The sequence below is a fragment of the Hylobates moloch genome, unplaced genomic scaffold, assembly GCF_009828535.3.
Source record: "Hylobates moloch isolate HMO894 unplaced genomic scaffold, HMol_V3 SCAFFOLD_6, whole genome shotgun sequence".
Classification (NCBI taxonomy): domain Eukaryota; kingdom Metazoa; phylum Chordata; class Mammalia; order Primates; family Hylobatidae; genus Hylobates; species Hylobates moloch.
Genome location: NW_026652281.1, coordinates 133,679,486 through 133,705,272, shown reverse-complemented (window position 1 = coordinate 133,705,272; position 25,787 = coordinate 133,679,486). Strand labels below are relative to the sequence as shown.

Here is a 25,787-nt window from a genome sequence, read left to right as displayed (position 1 = left end):
TGTGGCTCCCAGTGATGGAGGCAGGGCCTAGAGGAGGTGTTTGGTTCATGGGGTCGGGTCCCTAATAAATAAACTCTACTGTGCCTTCACAGTGGAGTTCTCGCTCTATTATTTCAAATGGGAGCTGGTTGTTTTAAAGAGCCCAGCGTCTCTTTCTTGTTCCCTTTCTCTTGCCATGTGACATGCCAGCTCCTCTTGTCTTCTGCCACAGGTAAAAGCTTCCTGAGGCTTCACAAGAAGCCAAGCAGACACCAGTGCCATGCTTCTTACACAGCATGTGGAACCGTGAGCCAAATGACCCTCTTTTCTTTATAAATTACTCAGTCTCAGGTATTCCTTTATGGCAATGCAAAATGCACTGACATAGAGCATTCTACCTAAAAATCCCAGCTCATCCTTCTACCTAGAAGCCCGCCACCCAATAAGTCCCATCTAAGTACACAAAACTTTCCAGCAGACTCTTACTGCTTCATTCTTAAAAATGAATAGGGCCGGGCGCAGTGGCTCACGCCTGTAATCCCAGCACTTTGGGAGGCAGAGGTGGGTGGATCACCTGAGGTCCAGAGTTCGAGATCAGCCTGACCAACATGGTGAAACCCCTTCTCTCCTAAAATATACAAAAATTAGCCAGGTGTGGTGGCGTGAGCTTGTAATCACAGCTACTCAGGAGGCTGAGGCCAGAGAATCACTTGAACCCAGGAGGCGGAGGTTGCAGTGAGCTGAAATTGAGCCACTGCACTCCAACCTGGGTGACAGAGTGAGACTCTGTCTCAAAAAAAAAAAGAAAAAGAAAAAGAAAAAGAATCAATAGACATCCATGAATCACCAACCATTTGATAAAGCTCCAATCGGAAAGCCAGAGTCCTGAATTTTTCTTTCTTTCTTTCTTTCTTTTTCTTTCTTTTCTTTCTTTCTTTCTTTCTTTCTTTCTTTTTTTTCAATGTGGAAAACAGAAGAAACTTGAGTGAAACTATTATTAATAGACTCAAAAAGAAAAGAGAAGACAGTACCTCTATGAAATTAATACAGGATGCTATAAAAGGAAACCACCATAGTGTAAAGAACATTGGAAATTAAAATATGGCAGCAGGAATTACATGCTTAGTGGAAGGAATGGAAAATAGGGAAAGGGCAGAAGAAGAAATACAACTAAGCAAAGGTGAAGGGAGGGGGAAAGGGTAATGGGAGATGACTCGACCAATGGCTAAGGTTGTATATGAATGCTATTGCTTTGAAATTTTACCTTCAAGTTTGTGACAGCCACTGAAGGACAGCAAACAAGGAAGCAACATCTAGCCCAACATGGCACATAGCCCATGGCCAGGAAATTAGGCAGACTTATCTAGTTTTCCCTGAGATCTGATTGTCTTACTCTCATTCACATTACATTCTAATAAACCATGGAAAGTTCTGGATCGAGGAAAAAATAAGAACCCCTTTGGCTGATATTTTTTAAAAATGTACTTTCTGGTTCTCAACTTATTTCAGGTAAAAACTGTTGTCAGCTTGTTCCTCTAAACTCCCATTACTCTTTGTTTTGAAAAGGTTATAAGTGGAATAAAACAAGGCTGGCTTCAAGCCAGGATCATGAAAGGGGTAATTAAGCAAGATTTTCTGTCTATACACCAAGCAGGGGCATCCCACTGAGGGGAAAAAAAGGAAGAGTCTAAAGCAATTGTGTGTTGCTGAAGACTAACAGAATATACCCCATACACTTTCCATAATAAATGACAGTGGCTGACATTTTAATCAAGTTAAAAACAATAATAAAGTCACATTACTCTGTTTGAGGAAGAACATGGCCACAACTTGGGAATTTCGGGAAATAAACACACTTGCTCATTCTGCTCTAAAAAGCTGAGAGATTATCATTTATTTTTAAAATGTCATGTCCATCCTGAACACATGGATAAAAGCACAATTTTATACCCTCTCATTATGATTTTTATCTTTTTGGGTTTTTTCATATTTTAATCCTTTACACTAAAATTAATCTAGATGACATAATTTTAATTTTTAAGTAAAATTCACTTGTCTGGGAATGATGAGAATGATGTTGTCACATTTCCCCTCTCAAATTGAGGTGAAAACGGGCTGATCATGAGAGGGACAATCACTGCACATTGCTAATAGCTCCAGCTTTCATAGATGGTCTAGTAATGTCTAGTCATGATTTTGAGAGTGGCTTGTGAAATGTTTTGGTACTCAAGACATTTCCCCTAATACCTACTTAAATTTAAAAGATTAAAAAACATTCTAGGACTACTTTTGGGGAGGATGTTTAGAGCATTAGTTATGGACCACAGTTCCAATCGATCCTGGTCCAAGACCTACAGAGAAATGAAAATCACAAATAGCAGGTGCCTAACAATGGATTCTGAAAGTGTTTCATTTTTCCTTTGATCATATGGGTGCTTCCTACATGATACTGAGGAGAAGAATTATGGCCTTTAAAGCTCGGCAAAGTCACATAAGATACTTTATGACTGGCATAATACCCTGTCTTGAAGGCTGATCATTTGACAAATCATCTTTATCCATGCAAAGCAAATGGCATTTCTTTATTGTCCTTACCTGAATTACTTTTTCTTTCAAACTGCTTATCCTTATGGATTGTGGGAAAAAATTAAATTGAGTTTATTTTGTCAACCTCTCTGTGATCCAAAAGTTTATTCTTTAAGATAAATAATCAGTCTTTCAAATTTCCTTTCCTTCTTAAGGATATCATTATCAAGATAGAGGGGAGGGGGCTTATGTGACCTCCTGATGACAAGAATAAGGAAAATTCAGATTCCAGGAAATGTACATTTAATCAGCATCTAGTGTCTGACTAACAGTCTGTGCTGAAAGCTGCAGTGGATTTGGTGGTGGGCTCTCTGGACCCACTCAGTGCCCACTGACGATCAGCTGCGAATGGTGTGGGTAGACCATGAGGTCTGGGTATGCCTCCCACTCCACCCACAAGCTGGACTATCTACTTTGAACCTTCGGCCATATTGCAGGATGTCTCTCTAGAAGCCTGCCAGCCTTCACCACCAGTTGTCCATTAGCATTCCTTGACAGGACTCCATGTGGGCCATTTGACAAACCATTCACCCTTCCTCTAGGAGTTGAAGGAGATTCAAGAGTGCTGACTCAGGCCCTTTTTTCCTCTCCAGCCACTTAACAATCCAGCTGGTATGGGACCACCCTGCAATTGGCCTCCTCTTAGAGTCTCAATTGAAAATATACAATGACCCTTTGCTTTTGACTTTCCTTAAACCCTATCTAAATGGCTTCCCTCCTCCATGACTCAGAGGAGAGACATCATCAGGGCATACATTTCACCCCTTGCTTTTCCTACATGTCCCATCTTCTTCCTACACTTCACCAAATAACAGAAGAGATGGGCTTTCAACTTCTTCCTGCTTTCTGAATGAACTTCCCTCTGTCCTTGCCTCATTTTCCCCTTTGATGTTATTTGCTGTGTATCCTTCCCTGGTCTCTAATGGAAGAACTACAATGTATAGAGAAGATGAATATACAACACATAGGTTTAACTTGTTCAAAATATAATTTCTGTCACATTTGTAAAAGAATTTTTGATAAATAGATCAAGGGAGAAGATGGAAATGGTTCAAATATTGAAGCACCACTTTTATTTTAACCCATTTTTTTTGCCTTCTACACTCTAAGATAACTCTAGGATGAAAAGGGCATACTGGAGAAATACTGGGGATAAGGGAGAAAAATGAAATATGTAGTTAAATTCAAACTATAGTACGATACTAATAGGGAAAAGGGGAAGGAAGAATGTTGGGATACAAGAGGAAAGGAAAGAAAAGGAGAAAAGGAACATGAATATTTGGGTTAACTAGTCTTGAAAGAGACAACTGCATGTCAGTTTGAGGAATTCAAACAGGATGACCTTAAAATTAAGAGGATCACATTATGCCTTAGTCTGTGGCTTTTGGACCCTCCTGTTTTCTGGGCAGGCACTACACAACATGCAGTGAGGACAGTTGTGATGAAGTCACTTGAGTCTTGGGCAAAATGAAAAAATAGAGGCAACATAATGACACGTTAATATGTTCATATAGTTCAATGGGTATGATTTATGGAACAGTGTTTTATTCTAAGGTTACGTGAACTCTGTTAGTTGAAATATCCTTTCTTATGTGCATGTTGTTAATAGTAAATGTAAGCAGAGTAGTTATTTTGTCCTTAATTGAAAGAGAATTGTTGGTTACCATGATTTGATACAAACTTTGTACTGCTTGATGACATTCTAAGCTCTCAGAATTCCTGTCTGAGTTCTTGAGCCCTGATGAAAGACAGCTGCTTGCCTTTTCCTCCAAAAAACTAATATTTGTTGAGGTTATGTTCAGAACTTGTCCTATGTTCTAGGCGTTAGGCCTAGGAGAGCTTAAGAGACTTGCCCAAATTCACAAAGCAGATAGGCATTTAGGCCAAATTCAAACCCAGGGCAGGATGCCTTCAAAGTACAGACTACTGACAAACATGGATGCTGTTCACGATTCTACTTTGTAAGGCCCTTGAATAACTATGCTGTTATTTGGTCCACTATAGTTTTCTACTCCTGTAATCACTTCAGTATTTGTGCTTATGACCAAATAATTATTAATCGTATAAATGCAAAACAAAACTAAAAACTTTAAGTACATGGATTGCTGGGGTATGTGGGGAAAGGGAGAGAAGTAGAGAGGAAGACAATTACAGAATATGTTTGCAAACTGTTCAAAAGGGAGAAAATTTAGGGATTTCTTCCACAATGGTATCAGTCATACTGCCCCATATACCATGTACCCACAGCTAAGAAGCTCAATATACACTCCTCCGTGTGTCTGTCTGTCTCTCTGTCTCTTTGTATGTGTCTTTCTCACTTTCAATATATGTTTATACAGAATGAGGATCCTTTATCTGAAATAAGGGACCAGAAGTGTTTTGAATTATGGATTTTTCCAGATTTTGAAATATCTGCATTATAGGTTGAGCATCCCAAATCTGAAAATCTGAAATTTGAAATGCTCCAATGAGTATTTCCTTTGAGCTTTATGTCAGTCCTCAAAAAGTTTTCAATTTTAGAGCATTTTGGATTTTGGATTTTTGGATTTGGGATGCTCAACCTGTATGTTTTTTAATTTTTATTTATTATTAGTTTTTGAGACAAAGTCACTCTGTCACCCAGGCTGGGGTGCAGTGGCATGATCTCGACTCACTGCAACCTCTGCCTCCTAGTTCAAGTGATTCTCCTGCCTCAGCCTCCCAAATAGCTGGGATTACTGGCATGCACCACCACACCCAGCTATTTGTATTTTTAGTAGAGATGGGGTTTCACCATGGTAGCCAGGCTAATCTGGAACTCCTGAGCTCAGGTGATCCTTCTGCCTCAGCCTCCCAAAGTGCTGGGATCACAGGCATGAGCCACCCCACACCTGGCCTCAACCTGTATGTTTTTAAAAGTTAGACTATTTATCCAATATTTTGGTACTGTAACTGTCAGTGGTGTGGGGAGAATTACCAAGCCTCTAATTAATTCAGCCCTAAGGCTCTAATAGACTGTTTTGATAGTTTAAATTTAGAAATCACAGAAAGCCTATAAATATTTAGTTGGCTATAGACATTCTAACATTAAATTAAAGAAATAAATTCATTTTTGTCAACTTGTGCAAGCCTTGTCTAATCCTTGTTTCCCAATGATAAACACAGACTTTAAATCTCACACATTCCCAAAGGAGTTCGGATTTAGTATGTTTCTATTAAAAAAAAACAAAACAACAACAACAACGAAAAGAAACCCTACAGGATGTTCAAGTGCATAATAGTGGGAGTAATAGATGTATTTTAGAATCTTTCTGCTTTGTCATTAAACCCTGGTAGTATTATGGGGAAAAATAAACAGTAACAGAGTAATGCCTTATTTATTTCAAGCTCTTTTCAAAAGATTTGAGATTAGTGAAATTTTTAGTTCTAAATTAAGTAGTGCACTGATTTTTAAAATTTATAACAATCTTTAAAGTTTTCTGCAACCATATCTGAAATTGCCATCATACAATTTTTTAAAGAATATAATTATTATGAGGAAAATTACATTACAAAAGTCAATTTTTATAAATACCCAGTAACATTTTGAGGAGTTACAGAAATATGTTGGGCTGTTTGCTCCCATGCTAAATGGCCCCAGAGAACCATTCCTTTTGAATTCTAAGACCTATTTGTTGGTTTTTACCTTTTCTCTCTTCTCTCTTCTTTCAATCAAAATGCCATCTCCTTTGGGCAACTTTACTTAACGCTTCTAAGTGGATTTTGTAATTCTCAATTATTCTCTGGCTTGGTTCATATCTCCATGCTAATTATCACACGGTATTGTATTGGGGGGTGACATTTCTGTTATATTCCCTTTAACTATCAATTATTTGAGTTTTCATTTTATTTCTGCATTCCAAGTGGGTTTTTAAAAATTACTTTATGTAAATAATTTTACGTAACATAAGAGCACATCAGCATATTAGCTGAGTGTGAACATGATGAATTCTTTTATTAAGACATTTTGACTTGCTATTTCATGGTTCCCTCCAAGCTTTGGGTAGTCTATATAACTTTCTCTCTTTTTTAACATTTGCCATGGCATGTACCTGAGAAAGAAGATTTTACAGTCTACTTCCTATTCTCACAGGATCAGAATCCTACAAGGAAACTTTACAGTTGAAAGAAATCTTTAGAGCAAGGCAGGCATTCAAAGGAAGCCTCTGTTCCTATGAAAAATACATATGCAAAACTGAATGGCCTACTTCCTGTTTCAGATCATGAACAGCCTGAGATCAGTGATTTTTCCATTTGTCTTTATATAGACTTCAGGGGGGGAAAAACAGTGAATAAGTGAACATTTAAGATATTCATAGTTTAAGATCATGAATTTATTAAAATACGATTTCAATTCAAGATGAATTTTTATTTCAAGGGATGGTTATAGTGCCTGGTATAATTTCAAGTATAGTCTGGAATCCAGAACAAAGTGTCTTTACTTCAGAATTACCCTGCAGGAATAAAGTCAATAAACATTACTTGAGATGGATGTTTGGCATAGACCTTTGTAACACTCATTATTTGTCTGGAGAAAAGCATTTTGTTTTTTTGAAAATTTGAGCTCAACTCTGTATTATTTACAAACATCTTAACCAAAGACTGCAAATACAGTAACTATAGTAACTCTGAAAAACAAACAAACAAACAAAAAAAAAGCAAAGGCAATGAACCAAAACTGTAGCAAAGAGGAAGCTACCTCTCCTTTAACTGACATCTTCTAGGAAGAAATGCCAGAGGCCTTAAATCTGGTTTTCGTTAACAAACGAGCAAACAACAACAACAAAATAAGAACAAACAGAAAACCTCTAGCAGCCAAGATAGAGGTTTGAGGAAAACAAATGTTACTCCAATGGAGAAGCGTTTTAAAATAGATATAATTTTCTCACATTTGATTAGGTAAGGAGCATGTATATTTAAGTTTCTGCTTCTCTATTTTAAAAGACAGTCTGTGTCTAAATAAGCTGTGGTCTTTTAAATCCATTTGTTTTCCATTATTCACAAGTAAGACGAAGAAAATCTGGGTATAGAATATTAAAGAAGAAAAACCCTCAATAAAAACATTCCAACTTAACTGCAGTGAGAATTTTAAAGATCTATAAATTCACCTCTTAACAAATAGCCTTTCCTTTAAAGTCCTTTTTACGTATTTTTAAATCTATAAGTCATTCAGGTGATTTCATTCCTTGAAATAAATCTCATGTAACGCATGATATTATAGGACTACAATGTTAATTTCTTAGTTGTGGTAACTATACCACAGATATGTAAGGTATTAACTTTGCAAAAAAAATTGGTGAAGGCAGATGAGAATTATCTGTATAAATTTTATAACTCTTTTTTAACTTTAAAATTATTTTGAAACCAAGAGTCAAAATAATATAACAGGATTAGCTGTTTAGAGCTAGAAGTGCCCTGCCTTGTCACAGACAGCAGGGCTCCACAATTAGCTCAAGGCCACATAGGGATATTAGGACTCAGAAACTAATACCTCAAAATATGACACCCTGGCTTGCTATTTTAAATTTAAGGCCTTTGGAGACCAGCAGAGAGTCTGGAAGAAGCTATTTTCTGAAGTTCCCTTATCTGCCTAAAGTTTGGACCCCCCCAAAGGAAAGAAAAAAACAATTACCATTGGTTCCTTCCCTGAGTTTTTATTAATGACTCATACTGAAGGAAGAAAGACCTAAGTATGGCAACACACCTGGACAAATTTCTGTCGCAAACCACTGTTTTCTGTTTCAGTCCCATTCAGTATTTCAAAGAGAATCATTTGTTTTTTTTTGTTTGTTTGTTTTTTGAGACGGAGTCTCACTCTGTCGCCCAGGCTGGAGTGCAGTGGCGCAATCTTGGCTCACTGCAAGCTTCGCCTCCCGGGTTAATGCCATTCTCCTGCCTCAGCCTCTCCGAGTAGCTGGGACTACAGGCGCCCCCCACCACGCCTGGCTAATTTTTTGTATTTTTCAGTAGAGACGGGGTTTCACCGTGGTCTCGATCTCCTGACCTCGTGATCCACCCACCTCGGCCTCCCAAAGTGCTGGGATTACAAGCGTGAGCCACCGCACCCGGCCTCAAAGAGAATCACTTGGCAGACATTATCTGCTCTGCAGGTCCAACAAACTTTGTCCCAGACCATTCTATGTTCCCCAAGTCCATTTATTTTGCTTTAAAATCATTTACTACTCCCCAAATGCTACATTTTCCTCATCACCCCTCCCCTGTGAAGAAAGGCATATAAGCATCTGTACCTCACTGGGTTATTGGGTAATTGTTCTCCTACAATCCCCCTGTGCTATACATAGTAAGGTAAAATTTTTATTATGCCTTTTCTGCCATCAATCTGCCTGCTGTCAGTTGATTTTTAGTGAATCTGCAGATAGTGAAAGGGAAGCTTTCCCTTGGCCCCTACAGTGGGTTGGCATTAGGCACCCAACTCCTAGCACAGTGCTCGTTTCTCTCCATTTTGCTACCACTGAAGAATGGACCACTTTTGCTTCACCTGAAGAGTCTGTCTAGCTCTATTTGCTAGTACAAGTCCAGGAACCTCACTTAAATTACTCTATTTTCTTAAATCTAGAAGACATAGCAGTGTGCATGTGGCCAAGTAAGACTGGCCCAGTGCTAAAGTCACAGACCAGAAGAGTTAGTCACCAAGTTCATTAACAATTTACACAATATCTAAGGTCAACAGCAATCAATAGCATGGAGTAATATGTGGCACCATGAAATGACAAACGTAAAACATTCACAGACACACTGGTCTGGGCTAATCTATCAATAATTGGTCATCTTTTCAATTGGTCAGAGATACTCCTATAAAACACCATTTTAAAAAATTTCAAAAGGATGAAGGAGCTAAATTATGACATTCTAGGTCCCTGAGTCAGTCCAGGCTATCACAGTTTGAACAACAGGGGCAAAAAAAAAAAAAAATTATGTAATTCTAAAGCAAGCTTTAGAATTACATAAGAAAATATTTTTATGCTTTCATGACAAAGGTGACATTACAAGCTACCCCACAGAAATACAAAAGATCGGCCGGGCGCGGTGGCTCACGCTTGTAATCCCAGCACTTTGGGAGGCCGAGGCGGGCGGATCACGAGGTCAGGAGATTGAGACCACGGTGAAACCCCGTCTCTACTAAAAATACCAAAAAATTAGCCAGGCGTGGTGGCGGGCGCCTGTAGTCCCAGCTACTTGGAGAGGCTGAGGCAGGAGAATGGCGTGAACCCGGGAGGCGGAGCTTGCAGTGAGCCGAGATCGCGCCACTGCACTCCAGCCTGGGTGATAGAGCAAGACTCCGTCTCAAAAAAAAAAAAAAAAAAAAGAAATACAAAAGATCCTCAAAGACTATTATGAATACCTCTATGCACACGAACTAGGAAATCTAGAGGAAATGGATAAATTCATGGAAATACACAACCTCCCAAGGTTGAATCAGGAAGAAGTTGAAACCCCGAACAGAGTGAATATCAAGTTCTGAAACTGAATCAGTAATAAAAACCTATTAACAAAAAAAGCCCCAGGCCAGATGGATTCACAGCCAAATTCTACCAGATGTACAAAGAAGAGCTGTTACCAATACTACTGAAATTATTCCAAAAAACCGAGGAGGAAAGACTCCTCCTTAATTCATTCTAGGAAGCCAGCATCACCCGAATATCAAAACCTCACAAAGACAAAACAAAAAAGAAATCTGCAGGTTAATATCCCTGATGAACATACATGCAAAAATCCTCAAAAAAAATACTAGCAGACAAAATCCCACAGCACATCAAAAAGTTAATTTACCATGATTAAATAGCCTTTATTCCTGGGATGCAAGGATAGTTCAACATATGCAAATCAATAAATGTGATTCATCATATAAACAGCATGAAAAACAAAAACCATATGATCATCTCAAGAGATATAGAAAAAAGCATTCGATAAAATCCAGCATCCCTGTATGAGAAAAACCCTCAAAAAAAAACCAAAAAAATATTAGGCATCAAAAGAACATAGCCCAAAAATATAAGAGCCATCTATGACAAACACACAGCCAACATCATACTGAATGGGCAAAAGCTGGAAGCATTCCCCTTAAGAAGTGGGATGAGGCAAGGATGCCTACTTTTATCACTTCTATTCAACACAGTACTGAAGTCTTTGCCAGAGCAATCAGGCAAGAGAAATAAATAAAAAAAAAGAAGTCAAATTATCTCTCTTGCTTAACAATATGATTCTGTGTGTGTGTGTGTGTATGAGAGAGAGAGAGAAAGATAAGGTCCCGCTCTGCCACCAGGCTAGAGAGCAGTGGTGTGATCATAGCTAACTGCAACCTCAAATTCCTGGGCTCAAGCCATCCTCATGCCTTAGCATCCCAAGCAGCTGGGACTGTAGACATGCTTCACTACCACATCTGGCTATTACAATTTTCTTTCTTTTGGTAGAGACAGGGTTTCACTATGTTGCCCAGGCCTGTCTCAGACTCCTGGGCTCAAGCGATCCTTCAGCCTTGGCCTCTCAAAACATTGGGATTACAGGTGTAAGCCACCACACCCAGTCCAACAATATGATTCTATAGCCAGAAAACCCCAAAGACTCTACCAAAAGGCTCCTAGGACTGAAATGACTTCAATAAAGAAAAATAAAATCATTTGTACAAAAATCAATAGCATTTCTAGACACGAATAATATTCATGCCGAGAACCAAACCAAGAAAGCAACCCCACACAAAAAATAAAATAACTAGGAATATATCTAACAAAGGAAGAAGAAGATCTCTACAAGGAGAACTATAAAACACAACTGAAACAAATCATAGTTGACACAACAAATGGGAAAACATTCCATGCTCATGGAATCAATCAATGAAAGAATCAATATTATTAAAATGGTCTTACTGCCCAATGTAATCTAAAAACTACCAATGTTATTTTTTCACAGAATTAGAAAAAAAAATCCTAAAATTCATATGGAACCAAAAAAGAGCCCAAAGCAATCCTAAGCAAAAAGAAAAACTCCAGAGCTATCACATTACTCAGCTTCAAAGTGTACTTTAAGGCTACAGTAACCCAAACAGCATGGGATTCATACAGAAATAGACATGTAGACCAATGGAACAGAATAGAGAAACCAGAAATAGTCTCATACCTATAGCTATTTAATCTTTGACAAAGTCAACAAAAATAAGCATGTGGAAAGGATTCCCTATTCAATAAATGGTGCTGGGATATCTGGCTAATCACATGCAGAAGAATAAAACTGGACTCCTACCTTTCCCTATATTTAAGAATCAACTAAAGATGGATTAAATATTTAAATAGAAGACCTCAAACTATAAGAATTCTAGATGAAAACCTCAGAAATACTATTCTGGACATAGGCCTTGGGAAAGAGTTTATGACTAAGTCCTCAAAAGCAATTGCATCAAAACCAAAAATTGACAAGAGGGACCTCGTTAAACTAAAGAGGTTCTGTACAGCAAAAGAAACTATCAACAGGGTAAACAGACAGTCTACAAAATGGAAGAAAATATTATCAAACTATGCACCCAACAAAGGTCTAATATCTGACAAAGATATATTATCTGTAAGGAACTTAATTCAACAAGCAAAAAACAACCCCATTAAAAAGTGGGCAAAAGAAATAAAAGGACACTTCTCAAAAGAAAGCATACACATGGCCAAAAAACATGAAAAATGCTGCACACCACAAATCAAAACCATAATGAGATACTATCTCACATCAGTCAGAATGATTATTATTAAAAAGTCAAGAAACAACAGATGCTGGTGAGACTGTGGAGTAAAGGAACACTTATACACTGCTGGTAGGAGTGTAAATTAGTTCAGCCATTATTTGGAGATGTCTCAAAGAACTGACAACACAATTATCAATTGACCCAGCAATCCCATTACTGGGTATATACCCAAAGGGAAATAAATTGTTCTATCAAACTGACATAGGCACTTGTATATTCATTGCAATATACAATACTAAAGACACAAAAATCAACCTAGGTGTCTGTCAATGACGGATTGGAGAAAGAAAATGTGGTACATATATACCATAGAACACTATGAAGCCATAAAAAAAAATAACAAAATCTTGTCCTCTGCAGCAACATGAATATAGCTGAAGGCCATTATCTTAAACAAATTAACACAGGAACAGAAAACCAAATACTGCATATTCTCACTAATAAGTGGGAGTTGAGCACTGGATACACATGAATATGAAGATGGGAACAAAAGACACTGAGGGACTACGAGATGAGGAGAGAGAAAAGGCAAAGGGCTGAAAAACTACCTATTGGGTATTACTCTGACTACCTGGGTGATTGATCATTTGTACTCCAAACCTCAGCATCATGCAATATACTCGTGTAACAAACCTGCGCGTGTATCCTTGAATCTAAAATGAAAGTTGAAATTATTAAAAAAATTCATGCTTTCTAGCCTCTGTGGGACATACCTATAACTTTTGAAGAAGCACAGTAAGTAAATCAACTACACAAAATATTTATTTATTTTGTTGCACTAGACTTAGGAGATTTACTTGTAAATTGAGGAGGTTTAACTTTTTAAAGGCAAGTTTCAGGGTTGTTTATAAGTTGTGTAAAAAACACTACGATTATGTCTCAGCATAACATGTGCAAATACTCTGCTCCATGTTCTTTAGGCTATGCATCTCTAGAGTGGGCTAATACTTGGAGAATTGTCTTTTTGTTTCATTGGTTTGGGTTGGGTTTGTTTTTAACCACAGAAGATTTACTTTACTGCTTAAAGCCAGGACTGCCTAACTCCTTTCCTCTTATATTTCCCAAATCTTCCAGGTAATGAAAAGCTTTGTTCCATAGAAAAAACATCTGTGTTGTATTTAGAGTCCTGCTTCTTTTCTTTTTTAAAATTATTATTATACTTTAAGTTTTAGGGTACATGTGCACAATGTGCAGGTTTGTTACATATGTATACATGTGCCATGTTGGTGTGCTGCACCCAGTAACTCGTCATTTAACCTTAGGTATATCTCCTAATGCTATCCCTCCCCCCCCCACCCCACAACAGTCCCTGGTGTATGATGTTCCCCTTCCTGTGTCCATGTGTTCCAATTGTTCAATTCCCACATATGAGTGAGAACATGTGGTGTTTGGTTTTTTGACCTTGCAATAGTTTGCTGAGAATGATGGTTTCCAGCTTCATCCATGTCCCTACAAAGGACATGAACTCATCATTTTTTAGGGCTGCATAGTATTCCATGGTGTGTATGTGCCACATTTTCTTAATCCAGTCTATCATTGTTGGGCATTTGTCTTGGTTCCAAGTCTTTGCTATTGTGAATAGTGCCACAATAAACATACGTGTGCATGTGTCTTTATAGCAGCATGTTTTATAATCCTTTGGGTATATACCCAGTAATGGGATGGCTGGGTCAAATGGCATTTCTAGTTCTAGATCCCTGAGGAATTGCCACACTGACTTCCATAATGGTTAAAATAGCTTACAGTTCCACCAACAGTGTAAAAGTGTTCCTATTTCTCCACATCCTCTCCAGCATCTGTTGTTTCCTAACTTTTTAATGATCGCCATTCTAACTGGTGTGAGATGGTATCTCATCGTGGTTTTGATTTGCATTTCTCTGATGTCCAGTGATGATGAGCATTTTTTCATGTGTCTTTTGGCTGCATAAATATCTTCTTTTGAGAATTATCTGTTCATATCCTTCGCCCACTTGTTGATGGGAGTCCTGCTTCTTTCAGACAGCACTTTTTCTTGGGGCTAATCATCACTAATTACTGACTAGTTCTGTAAGAAACCTGCTTCTACAGAGGACTGTGAAAAGAAAGGGAACCAGGCCACTCATTAGCTTGTCTCAAAAGACCTCTTCCATCACAGACATGAGGGTTCACTGTACTCTCAGGCAATAACTCTTTCTCGTAGAGTCCTAAAAAGCAGGTTTTCTCAGATGTATTTGCTTGAAAGATTCTAGCTTCAGTATCTTATATGAAACATAGGAATTAGCTAACAGAAAATCAGGTAAGTTCAGGCATGTGGAAGCTCTGCTGAAGACAGTTATGCTAGTAAAAAGTAGAACCTTGTGGTGTGATGTGTAATCTCAAAAATACAGCCCACTCTATGTGGGATTTTGTTATGAAAAGATTCTCATTCTCCACCAACTATCCTCTTCCTTTGGCCCAATTTATTTCCTTACAGCCATCCAGACTTACAGGCTTTGCAAAAAATGCTATGAGTTTTATAATGAGGTGATACATTTTCCACTTACTGAGAATGTGCTTCTGTTAAAAGAAACACTAGCTCCAACATGGCTGCTGCTTTTTAAGCAAAACATACATCTTCAGATTGCATCAGGAAACAGTAGATATGATTCGTGCAATGCAAGTACATGTGCCTATGGTTGATGTCTATTATGAAACAGTTATTCAGTGCCATATATGGTGATTTATGATTGCTTTTAGGTAAAAGAACTATCAGAAATGAAAAAAAAGCCAGTATTCACTGAATTAATCACAGTTATGATGAATAACTTGAAGCAATAGAAAGAATAGTTCTATTTGTTTCAACATACTATTTTAAACACATTTTGGGGGGAGGGACAGGGGCATTGTTGTTTGGTGGCTGGAATGGTTTTCAGGCTCTCTGTCTGTCTGTTTATCCATCTATCTGTTGTTTTGTGTTTTCCTTAGTTGCTGGTGGTGAGTACACAGCATCTCAGAGTCATCCTCTGCTAAGGCAGCACATTTATGAATATTTGAAGATTAACATCAGCACTTGGAACATCTGCAGAAGGGGGTTCTTTCTAGTACCATACCACCCCAAGTAATAGAGAGCTTGTTGCATAATAAGACATTTGTATTGTATTTATACTTCATTTTCTTTTAGATATCATTTTTCTTTGGGCTGATCAGCACCAATTACCAACTAGTTCTCTAACTGGATAGGTTTTGGGTACCACAAAATACAGCAGATAACAAACATTCCAAATGAATGAATCTAGATTTCACAAAGTGGGCAACCTTTTACCCCACCCAGATCCTCAATTTTAAGTTCTCAGAGAAAATTTTCTTTTGGTTGTAGCTTATCTTCTGGTTCTCTCCCACCTCTTTCAATTTATGTATTCACGCTGTGACACTTATTATTTATTCTGAATGAATCACTGGCCAGTTGCACAGAGCAAGGCAGTAGCCATTAATCAATGCAAACCAAAGTCAGAAGTTTACCTTAGTTCCTTGAAGGGGTCTGCCCTGACATTAGGTGTTTCTATAGATTTAGGGAACACTGTGCCCTCTGCTCCTGTAAACAAAACAGAAAAGCAAACAGAGATTGGAGATACTGGAGTCACCTGTAGGCACAATCAGCACACTGATTAGAGCTAAATGCAGCGAATCCATTATACAAGCCAATACCCACATATTTTTCCACTGGCTTTAGAGCTCCATGATAGGAAAGCATTGAATCACTCATGCAAACAGCCTTTGAAAAAACAAGGAACTTCTTTTGAAAGCATTCTTGCTGAGATCAGAGTGAGGCCATGAGGCAAATTCCATCTCGGCTTCAGAAAGGAAAAGATGCCTAGAAATGGTAAGGTCTGACTCTTGTCTCTCAGAAACTATTAATAGTCACCCAACTGGAAATGTTTTGAAAAACAGCAACCAAAGCTCTCTTATTGCAATGCATGGCACAAATCACATAACACATATGACATCTATGCAGTGGGTTAGATGGTAGAACAGTGAAGTATTTGCCTAATGGCTAGCAAAAGTTTTTCAGTAAATAAAGTTCTACATTATTATCTTGAAAAGTTAAGCAAAACAGAACACTATGAGAGATCATTTGAAGTTCAGAGCTTTTACACTTTGAGTATTAACATTGATCCAAAACCCAATCTAGACATTTAGCTCTTGACTGTGCTATAAGCTTTTATCTTTACAACTTGTCAACACCAGTCGAAACTTTGCAGCCATAAAGATAGTGATTATCTGATTTGTCTTCTCCCAAAGTGTTTTCAAATCATTTAAGCCTCAGTTTATCACAGACAATTGCACTAGACATTAGTTTTTCAATTAAACTTAGCTGAGGCAGTATCCTGTACTTTGAAGTAAAGGTGTTTCTTTTTTAAACATTTGGTGTACTTTGATGCTGTAAGGAGGGGAGAATATCTTACTTCCATGTGTGAATTTTTATAATCCTCTTACATTGTTATAACATCTAGAAATGCTCCATTATATTCAACAAAGAACATGCTTTTGAATGGTGTGGTGTTCTGTCAACTAGATCTTAAGCTCTGTGTAGGCAGGGATAAGGTCATATATGGGATATAGCCAGGTTGATTTTAGGTTCCGAAGGCTTCTACTGGACTCATTTCCAAATGGTACTGATGCTTCTATGGGAGTATTAAATTATTGCTTTCTCAATGCCAGGCTAAGCTGGTGCCCATTGAATGGCAAGCCAGCGAAATCTAGGGAGATAGGTTCTGACAGGTAGAGGTGGCAAATGATTGGCAGGCTTTGGATGTAGAAAGGAAGTGAAGAACAAGATGCTTATGCTCCCTCAGCTCCCATGGTCCAACCAAATACCCTTTGATTATGTTCTTGCTGGGCTTTGGCCAATGGGGGTCCATATGTTCCACATACTGGAGGACAAACTCATTGATAAGACTTCTTAGGGGAAGATTTCAAAGCCACTCATTAGCTGAGTGACCTTGGGCATGAAGTTCAACCTCTGTGATATTCAGTTTCCCTCTCTCAAAAGAAAGCGTGTTGATAGTACCTTTATCTCCTAGGAATCTTGGAAGGCTGAATGAGATCTCTGGCACAAAGCAACCAGCAGTAATATTATATAATGTTTATGATTCTTATTCATCCTTCTTATCCAGATCTTCTATGACTCTTTCAAAAATGACATTTTTAAAGCATTTTCTATGAACTAGAAACTGTACTGGATATTCTAGTTTTTCATTTGATCACCAGAATAACCTTATGAAGTGGAGACTATTAGTATCTTTGAGGCTCAGAGAAGACAGGAAATTTTACCTATGGTCACACAACTAAGTGGAAGTGGAATTGGGAGGGGTGACTGAGTGAGGGGTCGGAGGGGTGGGATTTGAACTCTAATCTTTCTGTTCTAAAACTGATGCCTTTGATCACTCCTCTAGACTATCTCCCTTAGCAGATTAAGCCCCTCCTTTACATGCTCATCTTTTTATGAGATATGAGCAAATATCAATCTTTATACCATCAAGTAATGCTTGCTAAATCCTCTATCACCTTTCTTCTCAAAACAACTCACATCTATAATGAGATGAGATATTAATTCTCTCCAAAAGGCCATTTCTTTCCAAGTGCTATCAGGTTTCTGATTTTCACACCATTTTTCACTTTCCCAGAAGCTCCAGAGTAGACAAACATCCTTCAGGATGAATTTCCCCATCCCATCCTCTCTCTGTTTTCTCAGATAATGAATTATTCTCAATTTTATTATTTCAAAAAGGTTTCTATTAAAACCATACCTACTGATTCCCTCTTTTGGCACAATATAATTTACTGGCAATAAATGTTCATAAACAGTTTGAGTGAAAAATCCATAAAGCCATTTCAGCTTTATTTTAAGTTCCATTTAATGTCTCTCAAAAATGATTTCATCAATGTGTTTCCATTAGCTGGTTCTCTGCCCAATAACTTAATTCCATACAATCAATCAGGAACTTATAAAGCATGTGACAGGATCTATCTAAAGTGTTCTGAATCACCATAAAGATCAGCTCAATGGCTCTTTTCCCTACTAGCACAGGTAGGGGGTAAACTTGTAAAAAAAAAAAAAAAAAAAAATCTCAAATGCACTCTACTGCCATAAATAATAAAAAGCCAGCTTCTCCTCTCCAGAAAGGATATTCAAGTCCAGATCTCAGTTTTGTCATACTTTTGACTCAGAGTGTCCCAAATGTCAAGAGATCTGAAATCTAGTCCTATCTCTATGCTCTTAGGCAAGTCAGATAAAAATCTCTGGTTTTGGATTTCCCCAATTATTAAATGAGGGATAAGCATCAGAGTTAAACTGTTAACCCCAAATCTAAAATTTTATGAGATGTACAATCTTATCTAAGCAGATAATTGCCTTTAGCAACCTTTTTTCTAATGAGAAGAAAAAATCCTGTACTATCAAAGAAAATTGCAAAACATTTTCTCAGCATTTAACGAAAAAAAAAGGAACAGACTTTTATCCAATTTAAACTGCATTTAATAGATAGAAATAATCACCAGAAAATAAACCTCATAATAGATAAAATGGCAGACAGCAAAAATGAAACTTAACTAAAACATCAAAACCCTAAAAATGCTGTAATTCTTTAAAACTCCAAAGATTGACCTGAGAAAATTAAATTTTATGAAAAATGACTACCTAAAACTATATACATGTTAAAAATTGCTGTAGACTAAATACTGAAAGAAAAATACAGATCTGCAAAATGTGACACAGGAAAATTGGATTTGGGAGAAACACTGGACAGAAAATTTACTAGGACAGCAAATAGCATCAGTGAAATTTGATAAAGAAAATTTATGATGAATCACTTCTTGTACATGAAGAACTGATCTCAAAAGTAAGAATTTCAAGAAGTGTTCTTTTAAAAATCAGAAATTACTTAAGTGTACTCTTTAGAAAATTGTTTAAGAATTTAAACTAGCTTAACAGAGTTTGCTTTGGTAAATTTTTTCCTGATGAACATGATTAATATTGTATAATTATGATTAGTGCCTTTGTATTAATGAATATTAGCTAAAAATCATCGTTGGGTTTAAACCTTGGGGCCAAAATGTTCAACAGGTTCAAAAGGCAGGGTTAAAATATCTGATGAATAAGGTTTGAGGTAAAAACGTCAGTTTTCTACTTTACATTGCTTGGGTATATATAACCTGAATGATAAATTTAATAACAATGATATTTTACTTGACAAGATAAGGATATACTTTTATACCCATATTAGATTATAAAATGGAGAAAGGAAGTCAATCTAGAGAATGGTGATAAGAAAATGGAAGAAAAATAATTTTGTTTCTTGAAACATCCAAATATTGAGAAACCAAAAACCTGATTTTCGGTTCTAATTTTGCATATGCATTACATGGCCTTTGACAATTTTCCCTTTAGTATTATTTCTCCATTTGGATGGATTACATAATCTTTAAGATTTCTTCCACTCCTGTTATTTTATTATTTTCTAGATATAACTGATTGGATAAACTCTGTGTACCAGAAGAGGAGCACAGTATGTCAGTGAACCCAAAGTTCAATTCACAAATCTGTATTAAGCAGGAGGCTATAGTGGTGAAGCAAAGAGGTAAGAAGCTCACAGTATAATATAATATCCTCCACTAGTGTACACTAATTGGTTTAAATAACTAGTAATTGGCTGGGCGTGGTGGCTCGCGCCTGTAATCCCAGCATTTTGGAAGGCCGAGGTGGGCGGATCACCTGAGGTCAGGAGTTTGAAACCAGCCTGACCAACATGGAGAAATCCCATCTCTACTGAAAATACAAAATTAGCCGGGCATGGTGGTGCATTCCTGTAATCCCAGCTACTTGGGAGGCTGAGGCAGGAGAATCGCTTGAACTCGGGAGGTGGAGGTTGCAGTGAGCCAAGATCACGCCTTTGCACTCCAGCCTGGGCAACAAGGGTGAAATTCCATTTCAAAAAAAAACAAACAAAAAAACAAAACAAAAACCCCCCCAAAAAACCTAGTAATTAATCTCAGAAATGAAAATATATAGCAATGATAAAGAAAAGATTGAAAGTATAAAACTTGAAGTCACAACCTGGTTTGGCAGATAAGTTTCCTAAAGAAATACAGTTTTGCTGATATTTGAAAAATAATTAGAACTGAACTAGTCAAGAGCTGAATGTAGCAGTAGAAAAGACTATGGAAACGCTTCATAGTTGGGAAATCCCCATTAATAGAGAAGACTGGGCCAGGTGTGGTGGCTCACACCTGTAATCCCATTACTTTGGGAGGCTGAGGCAGGCGGATCATGAGGTCAGGAGTTTGAGACCACCCTGGCCAACATGATGAAACCTTGTCACTACTAAAAATACAAAAATTAGCCAGGTGTGGTGGCGTGAGCCTGTAATCTCAACTACTTGGGAGGCTGAGGCAGGGTAATTGCTTGAACCCGGGAGTTGGAATTGCAGGGAGCTGAGATCCCGTCACTGCACTCTAGCCTGGGAGACAGAACAAGACTCCGTCTGGAAAAAAAGAAAAAAAAAAAGACTGGTGTTGCTAGGCCATTCATAGCAAGAGATGAATATCATGCGGTGAGACTAGAGAGAAAGTTTGGCTCAGAGAGTGCAGAGCCTCAGAGGCCACAGTGCAGGTTTTAAGCAGGGGATCTGACTTGATCAACCTGGCATTTTTCAAAGATCACTGTGGCTGCATGTTATGGATTACTTGTTTGTTTCCCCCCAAAATTCAGATGTTGAAACCCTAGCCTTCAATGTGATGGTATAGGAGGTGGGGTCTTTGGGAAATAATTAGGTTTAGATGAGGTCATCAGGGTAGAGTGCCCATGATGTGACTAGCGTCCTCAGAAGAAGAGAAAAAGACTAGTGCTCTTTCTCCACCATGTGAGGATACAGTAAGATGATGGATGTCTGCAAGCCAACATGAAGGACCTCACCAAACCTGACCATGCTGGCACCCTGATCTCAGACTACCTAGCCTCCAGAACTGTAAAACATAAATTTCTGTTTTTTAAGGCATCCAGTCTATAGTATCTGTTACAGCAGCCCAGACTGACTGAGACATTATGTCATGGAAAAGACGCTTAAGGAAGGCAAGGGTGAATAAGGAGAAGCCAGGGGAGAGATGGTGGTAGATGGGATCATATGATTGGCAGTAAGGATAGAGAAGAGTGGATGGCTGAGGAAATATTTAAGAGGAAAACTAATGGGATCTGGTGATGTGCTGGACAAGAAGCAGACTGAAGGATGATCACAGGGCCCACGGGAGGAGATGAAATAGACAGTCGAAGCCAAGTGATTAATGCTCAAAGCCAGCCATGCCCATTAAAACTTTATACTCCACAAATAATATCCAGCTTTTTTAGTATTTGATATTTAAGTCACAATAGAAATTGCCTTTACTTAATAAAGGAAGCTGCTCTGAATCCAGCTATATTTTTCTTATGAAGGAGCAAGAACCATGACAATGAAAGTTTAATCTCCCATGATATTTACCAGGAATATTTTTGAAAAATTATGAATAAACTAATAATTCTTTGAGTAATGAACACTACCTTCTGTGCGAGATAATTTTCTGGTTACTCCAAAGTTTTAGCTAAAGGTATCTTCACGTAGCTCCCACTGTTTAAAGATTTCCAACATACGTGAGATATAGTTTTTGTCTCTGTAAGTCCAGGCTAGTAAACATGGCTACAATCTGATATTTAAATACTCTTTAATATCCAAGACCCATTTTCCTGCAAACCAGTCTTCTCTACAGCACATATGTTAGTTGTAGAAGAGTGAGTTATGGGACAACTAACCACAGGAAATGCCTTAGAAACAGAGATTTTTGTATTTAATTCCTAACATGAATTTTTGGCCTTCTCCTAAAAGTAATAGGCAGTGAAAAATTCTTTTTAAGGAAATGAGTTGGGTTATGTTTAACCAAAGATTTAAAATAAACTGAGTGATCAACGAGGATGCAGAGTTTCCACAAGTGTTAGGATTAAGCACAGGGAAGGTGGCTGTCAGCTTCTGAAAATCTTCCCAGACATGAACAATACACAGATGCTAGAAAGTAACTTTCAGTAGAAATAGTCACTTAAGGTGATTTAATCCCATTGTGTCTCCCCAGGCTGCCGGTGGCATTTAATAAACTTCTAATGCAAAATATCTGTAGTCATTACGAATAGTTTCTAGGATACATACCAAATATTTTCTTTTTAGGAATCAGGACAGATTCTTCTTATCCAAAAAGTACAGATAAAATTAATTCATCAACAAATATTTATGTAGAGCCTACATCAGACATGATTTTGTGGAGAAAATAGGCTCCAGCTTTCTTATTTAGGAATTGAAAATTAAGAAAAAAGTTAAAAAATGCACATAAAATCTACAGCCATTCTGCCTGTTGTAATATTTGTTGTCTATAAATAGTTAACAAGTACCTATTATGTGAATGGCACAGTGCTGAGGCAATGTTCAGTAAGAAGACAATCTTTGCTCTTAATAAGTTTTATTGTAGCAACACAGGTGGATATTGCAAAAAATATTTAAATCTATTTTTAAAAATAACAAATATTATAAATCATGCATTTTCAGTGGGGGTGATGTTATCCTCAAGGGGGCAAAAATTGGTTCTTAGGAAGCAAAAGAAATCTCACTGTATTTATGTATAAAGCACAAATGTATATCTAGAGATGTATAGCAATATATAGATATAAACAGCTATATAAATACACACTTTACATAGTACATAAATGGATATCTAGTATATCAGTGATAGTGAGATTTCATGGGAGGGGTGTGATTAAGAAAAAGAAAAAAGCCTGAAAAAAAAAATTCCTCAGAAGAGCACTATTGGAAAAAGGACTGAGAAACTGTTGTAAATGCTATGAAGTAGTACAAGAGGCTGATGGAACACTGAGCAGAGGGGCTAGCCCAGCATCACAGGACCTGCGAAGGCTTTGCTGGGCAAGTGCTATTATTGGAAGTCACTGGCATGTAGATAAGTGTGGACACCAAGAGAAGGGTGATATGATCCAAGCAATGGTTAGAGTAATGTAAAAGGAGAGCCAATGTCAGAATTTTAAGGGACTCCAACATTTAAATTTTGAGTATGGAAGGATGAGCTATCAAAGGAAAATGAAAAAGAACATGAGACTAGAGAGGTAGAAAGAAGACCAGGAATGGGGTAACACAGAAGCCAAGAGAAAGAAGTATGTATTTCAAGAAGGAGGGAACAGTTTATCTGTGTTAAACGTACTGGAAATTAAGGAGAGGAATAGAAAAGTCTACTGAATTTGGCAACATGGAAGACACATCTCAAGAGACATTCTATCAAAAGTTGAAGGTAGACTGTTGTGGGCACAAGAATAGGCAAAAGGTGAAGAAATGAATATAGCAAGAGTCACAACCTTTTGACAACAGAAATACCATGAGGTAGCTGGGTATCGGATATTGGGTACCAGATACCGAAGGCCTAGCGGTAGTTAGTAACCACACTTTTATATAGGCACCAGCCTGCTGCATGGCACAGGCTGCGTAGAGGTGCATGTGTTCAGTTGCCTGAACACAGGCATACATAATGTGGATGTTTGGGTTCATCTAGGCTGGGAATTTTGACACATGTGAATGCCAAAAACAGAGTGTTAAAGTTCAGGGTTCTGCATGAAGACAGTGAAGAGGAATATGATACTCGGCAAGTTAATTTGCTTCTTCTAGCTTCAGTGTCCTCATTTGTGAAATGGGAATAATAGTAGTACTTCTCTCATAAAGCTATTATGAGGATTAGCAACTATACATGTGTGTATATACACATACATACATATACACATACACATATACACATATGTATATATGAGATATATTACATATATATTAAAGTGTAATACATCATAAAATGCTATACGTGTCTGGCATATCAAAATAGATGGTAGATATATTTTATTATGATAAAAGATAGTGATGAAGACAAGAATAGACAGTAAAGCCAGAAAGATAAAAGAGTATCATTCAATAATTTGAAGGTTAACAATGGAGAAGGATAAAATAAGACATTCTCTTTTGAATACTCTAACAATTTAACTGAACTGGCCATACCATCAAAGTACACATTTTAAACATCGTGTAGAATTTGAAACTGCAGGGCAATTTAAGATTCACGTATAAAAACATCCTGGCAAGATATGAAGAGACAAGTAGTTTAATTAAGCAAACTCTACTCTGGAAACCAATAGACCAGAACTCATGCTCAGTGTATCATTAAGCCAAAACTTGAAAAAAACAAAAGGAACCATCCAAGCAGCAAGCAACTTCATTTCAGTTTCTTATGAGTACATCGTTTTTGATAGTAAATAAAACTGCACAGTATAACAAACAATTTCAACTCAATGGTTGTGTTTAACACTGATGGAACATTCTGGAACAAGGCAGCCTCTAGGTAAGGACAGTATAGGCAAACAAAGCATCAGCGACAAGCTGAGAAGGCTGCTTGACATCACCATGAGGGAGCTGTGCTCAAGGGAGACCCCTTGGTTCTCAAAGATGATGCACTGTGTGTCCTAAGAATGAGGTGAATGTGGCTCTCCATCCATATCTCCCCTCCAGACCTCAGTGGGACAGGTGGCCAGAATCAGGCCAGCAGTGTAGAGGGAGAGGGAGAGAATAAATACGAACAATGTAATCAAGTTAAAAAGAACATTGATTCTGCCTGCCCTTCCACCTGGGAGTGAGGGTGAGATGGGAGCCATGATACGCTGTGTCCTCAGTGGAGATTTCAGTTCTCAAGTGTTTCTCACAGTGTGAGAGCAATCAAGACTCACATGGTCAATGGATGCCGGTGAGACCTAAAAAAAACAAAAAAACAAAAAAACAAAAAAAATGTGTATGATTTTAAGAATTTCCTGGTCTTTGAAAAAGTAGAACACACTGTTCCTGTGGCCAAGCAAGTGGGTGGTGATGCCTTCCTATGGAGAAGGAAATTGAAACATTAATTGAGGACCACAGAGAAACACTGTCTAAAAAATAATTGGAGAAACTTACAAAATCATTTACGAGAGATGAAGATGATGATGACCTGAAAAGTAAGAACGAGCAAGTGGAAATCTAAAGTATTGAAGGTTTCAAAACATTAAAACACTTAAATGATTTAATTTCTGAATACAGTCCTGTTATGAAAGCTTTAAAATGAGCATGCTTTATAGGTGATTTATAGATAATTTTGATTATGTAATTTTTTACCTTGTCCACTGACTTCATCCCCAGTATGCCCAGCATGTCATTTACTTGTCAAAAACCATTTCCCCCTTTCCCCTGGCCAAGAAAATCCCAGTATTATTTATGGGAGCAAAATGCCCAGCTAAATACTTTTCCAGACTCCCTTGAAGCTAGGGGTAGACAAATGACACGATTTTGTTCAAAGATATGTAGGTAGCTGTCTACTGGGGAGGAGCACTGAGTTTTACTGTCCACAGGAGGGTATA

At 37.7% G+C, this 25,787-nt stretch overlaps 1 protein-coding gene across 2 annotated transcripts in view; it reads right to left on the bottom strand.

Annotated features, from left to right (window-relative positions):
- The window catches only part of SGCD (sarcoglycan delta), a 423,006-nt gene that overhangs the window by 95,525 nt on the left and 301,694 nt on the right, over positions 1 to 25,787 (bottom strand). For both annotated transcript variants that reach the window (XM_032158477.2, XM_032158481.2), the window contains one exon: positions 15,806 to 15,878. In XM_032158477.2, the coding sequence (XP_032014368.2) occupies positions 15,806 to 15,878 (73 nt within the window). The remainder of the gene's footprint in view (positions 1 to 15,805; positions 15,879 to 25,787) is intronic.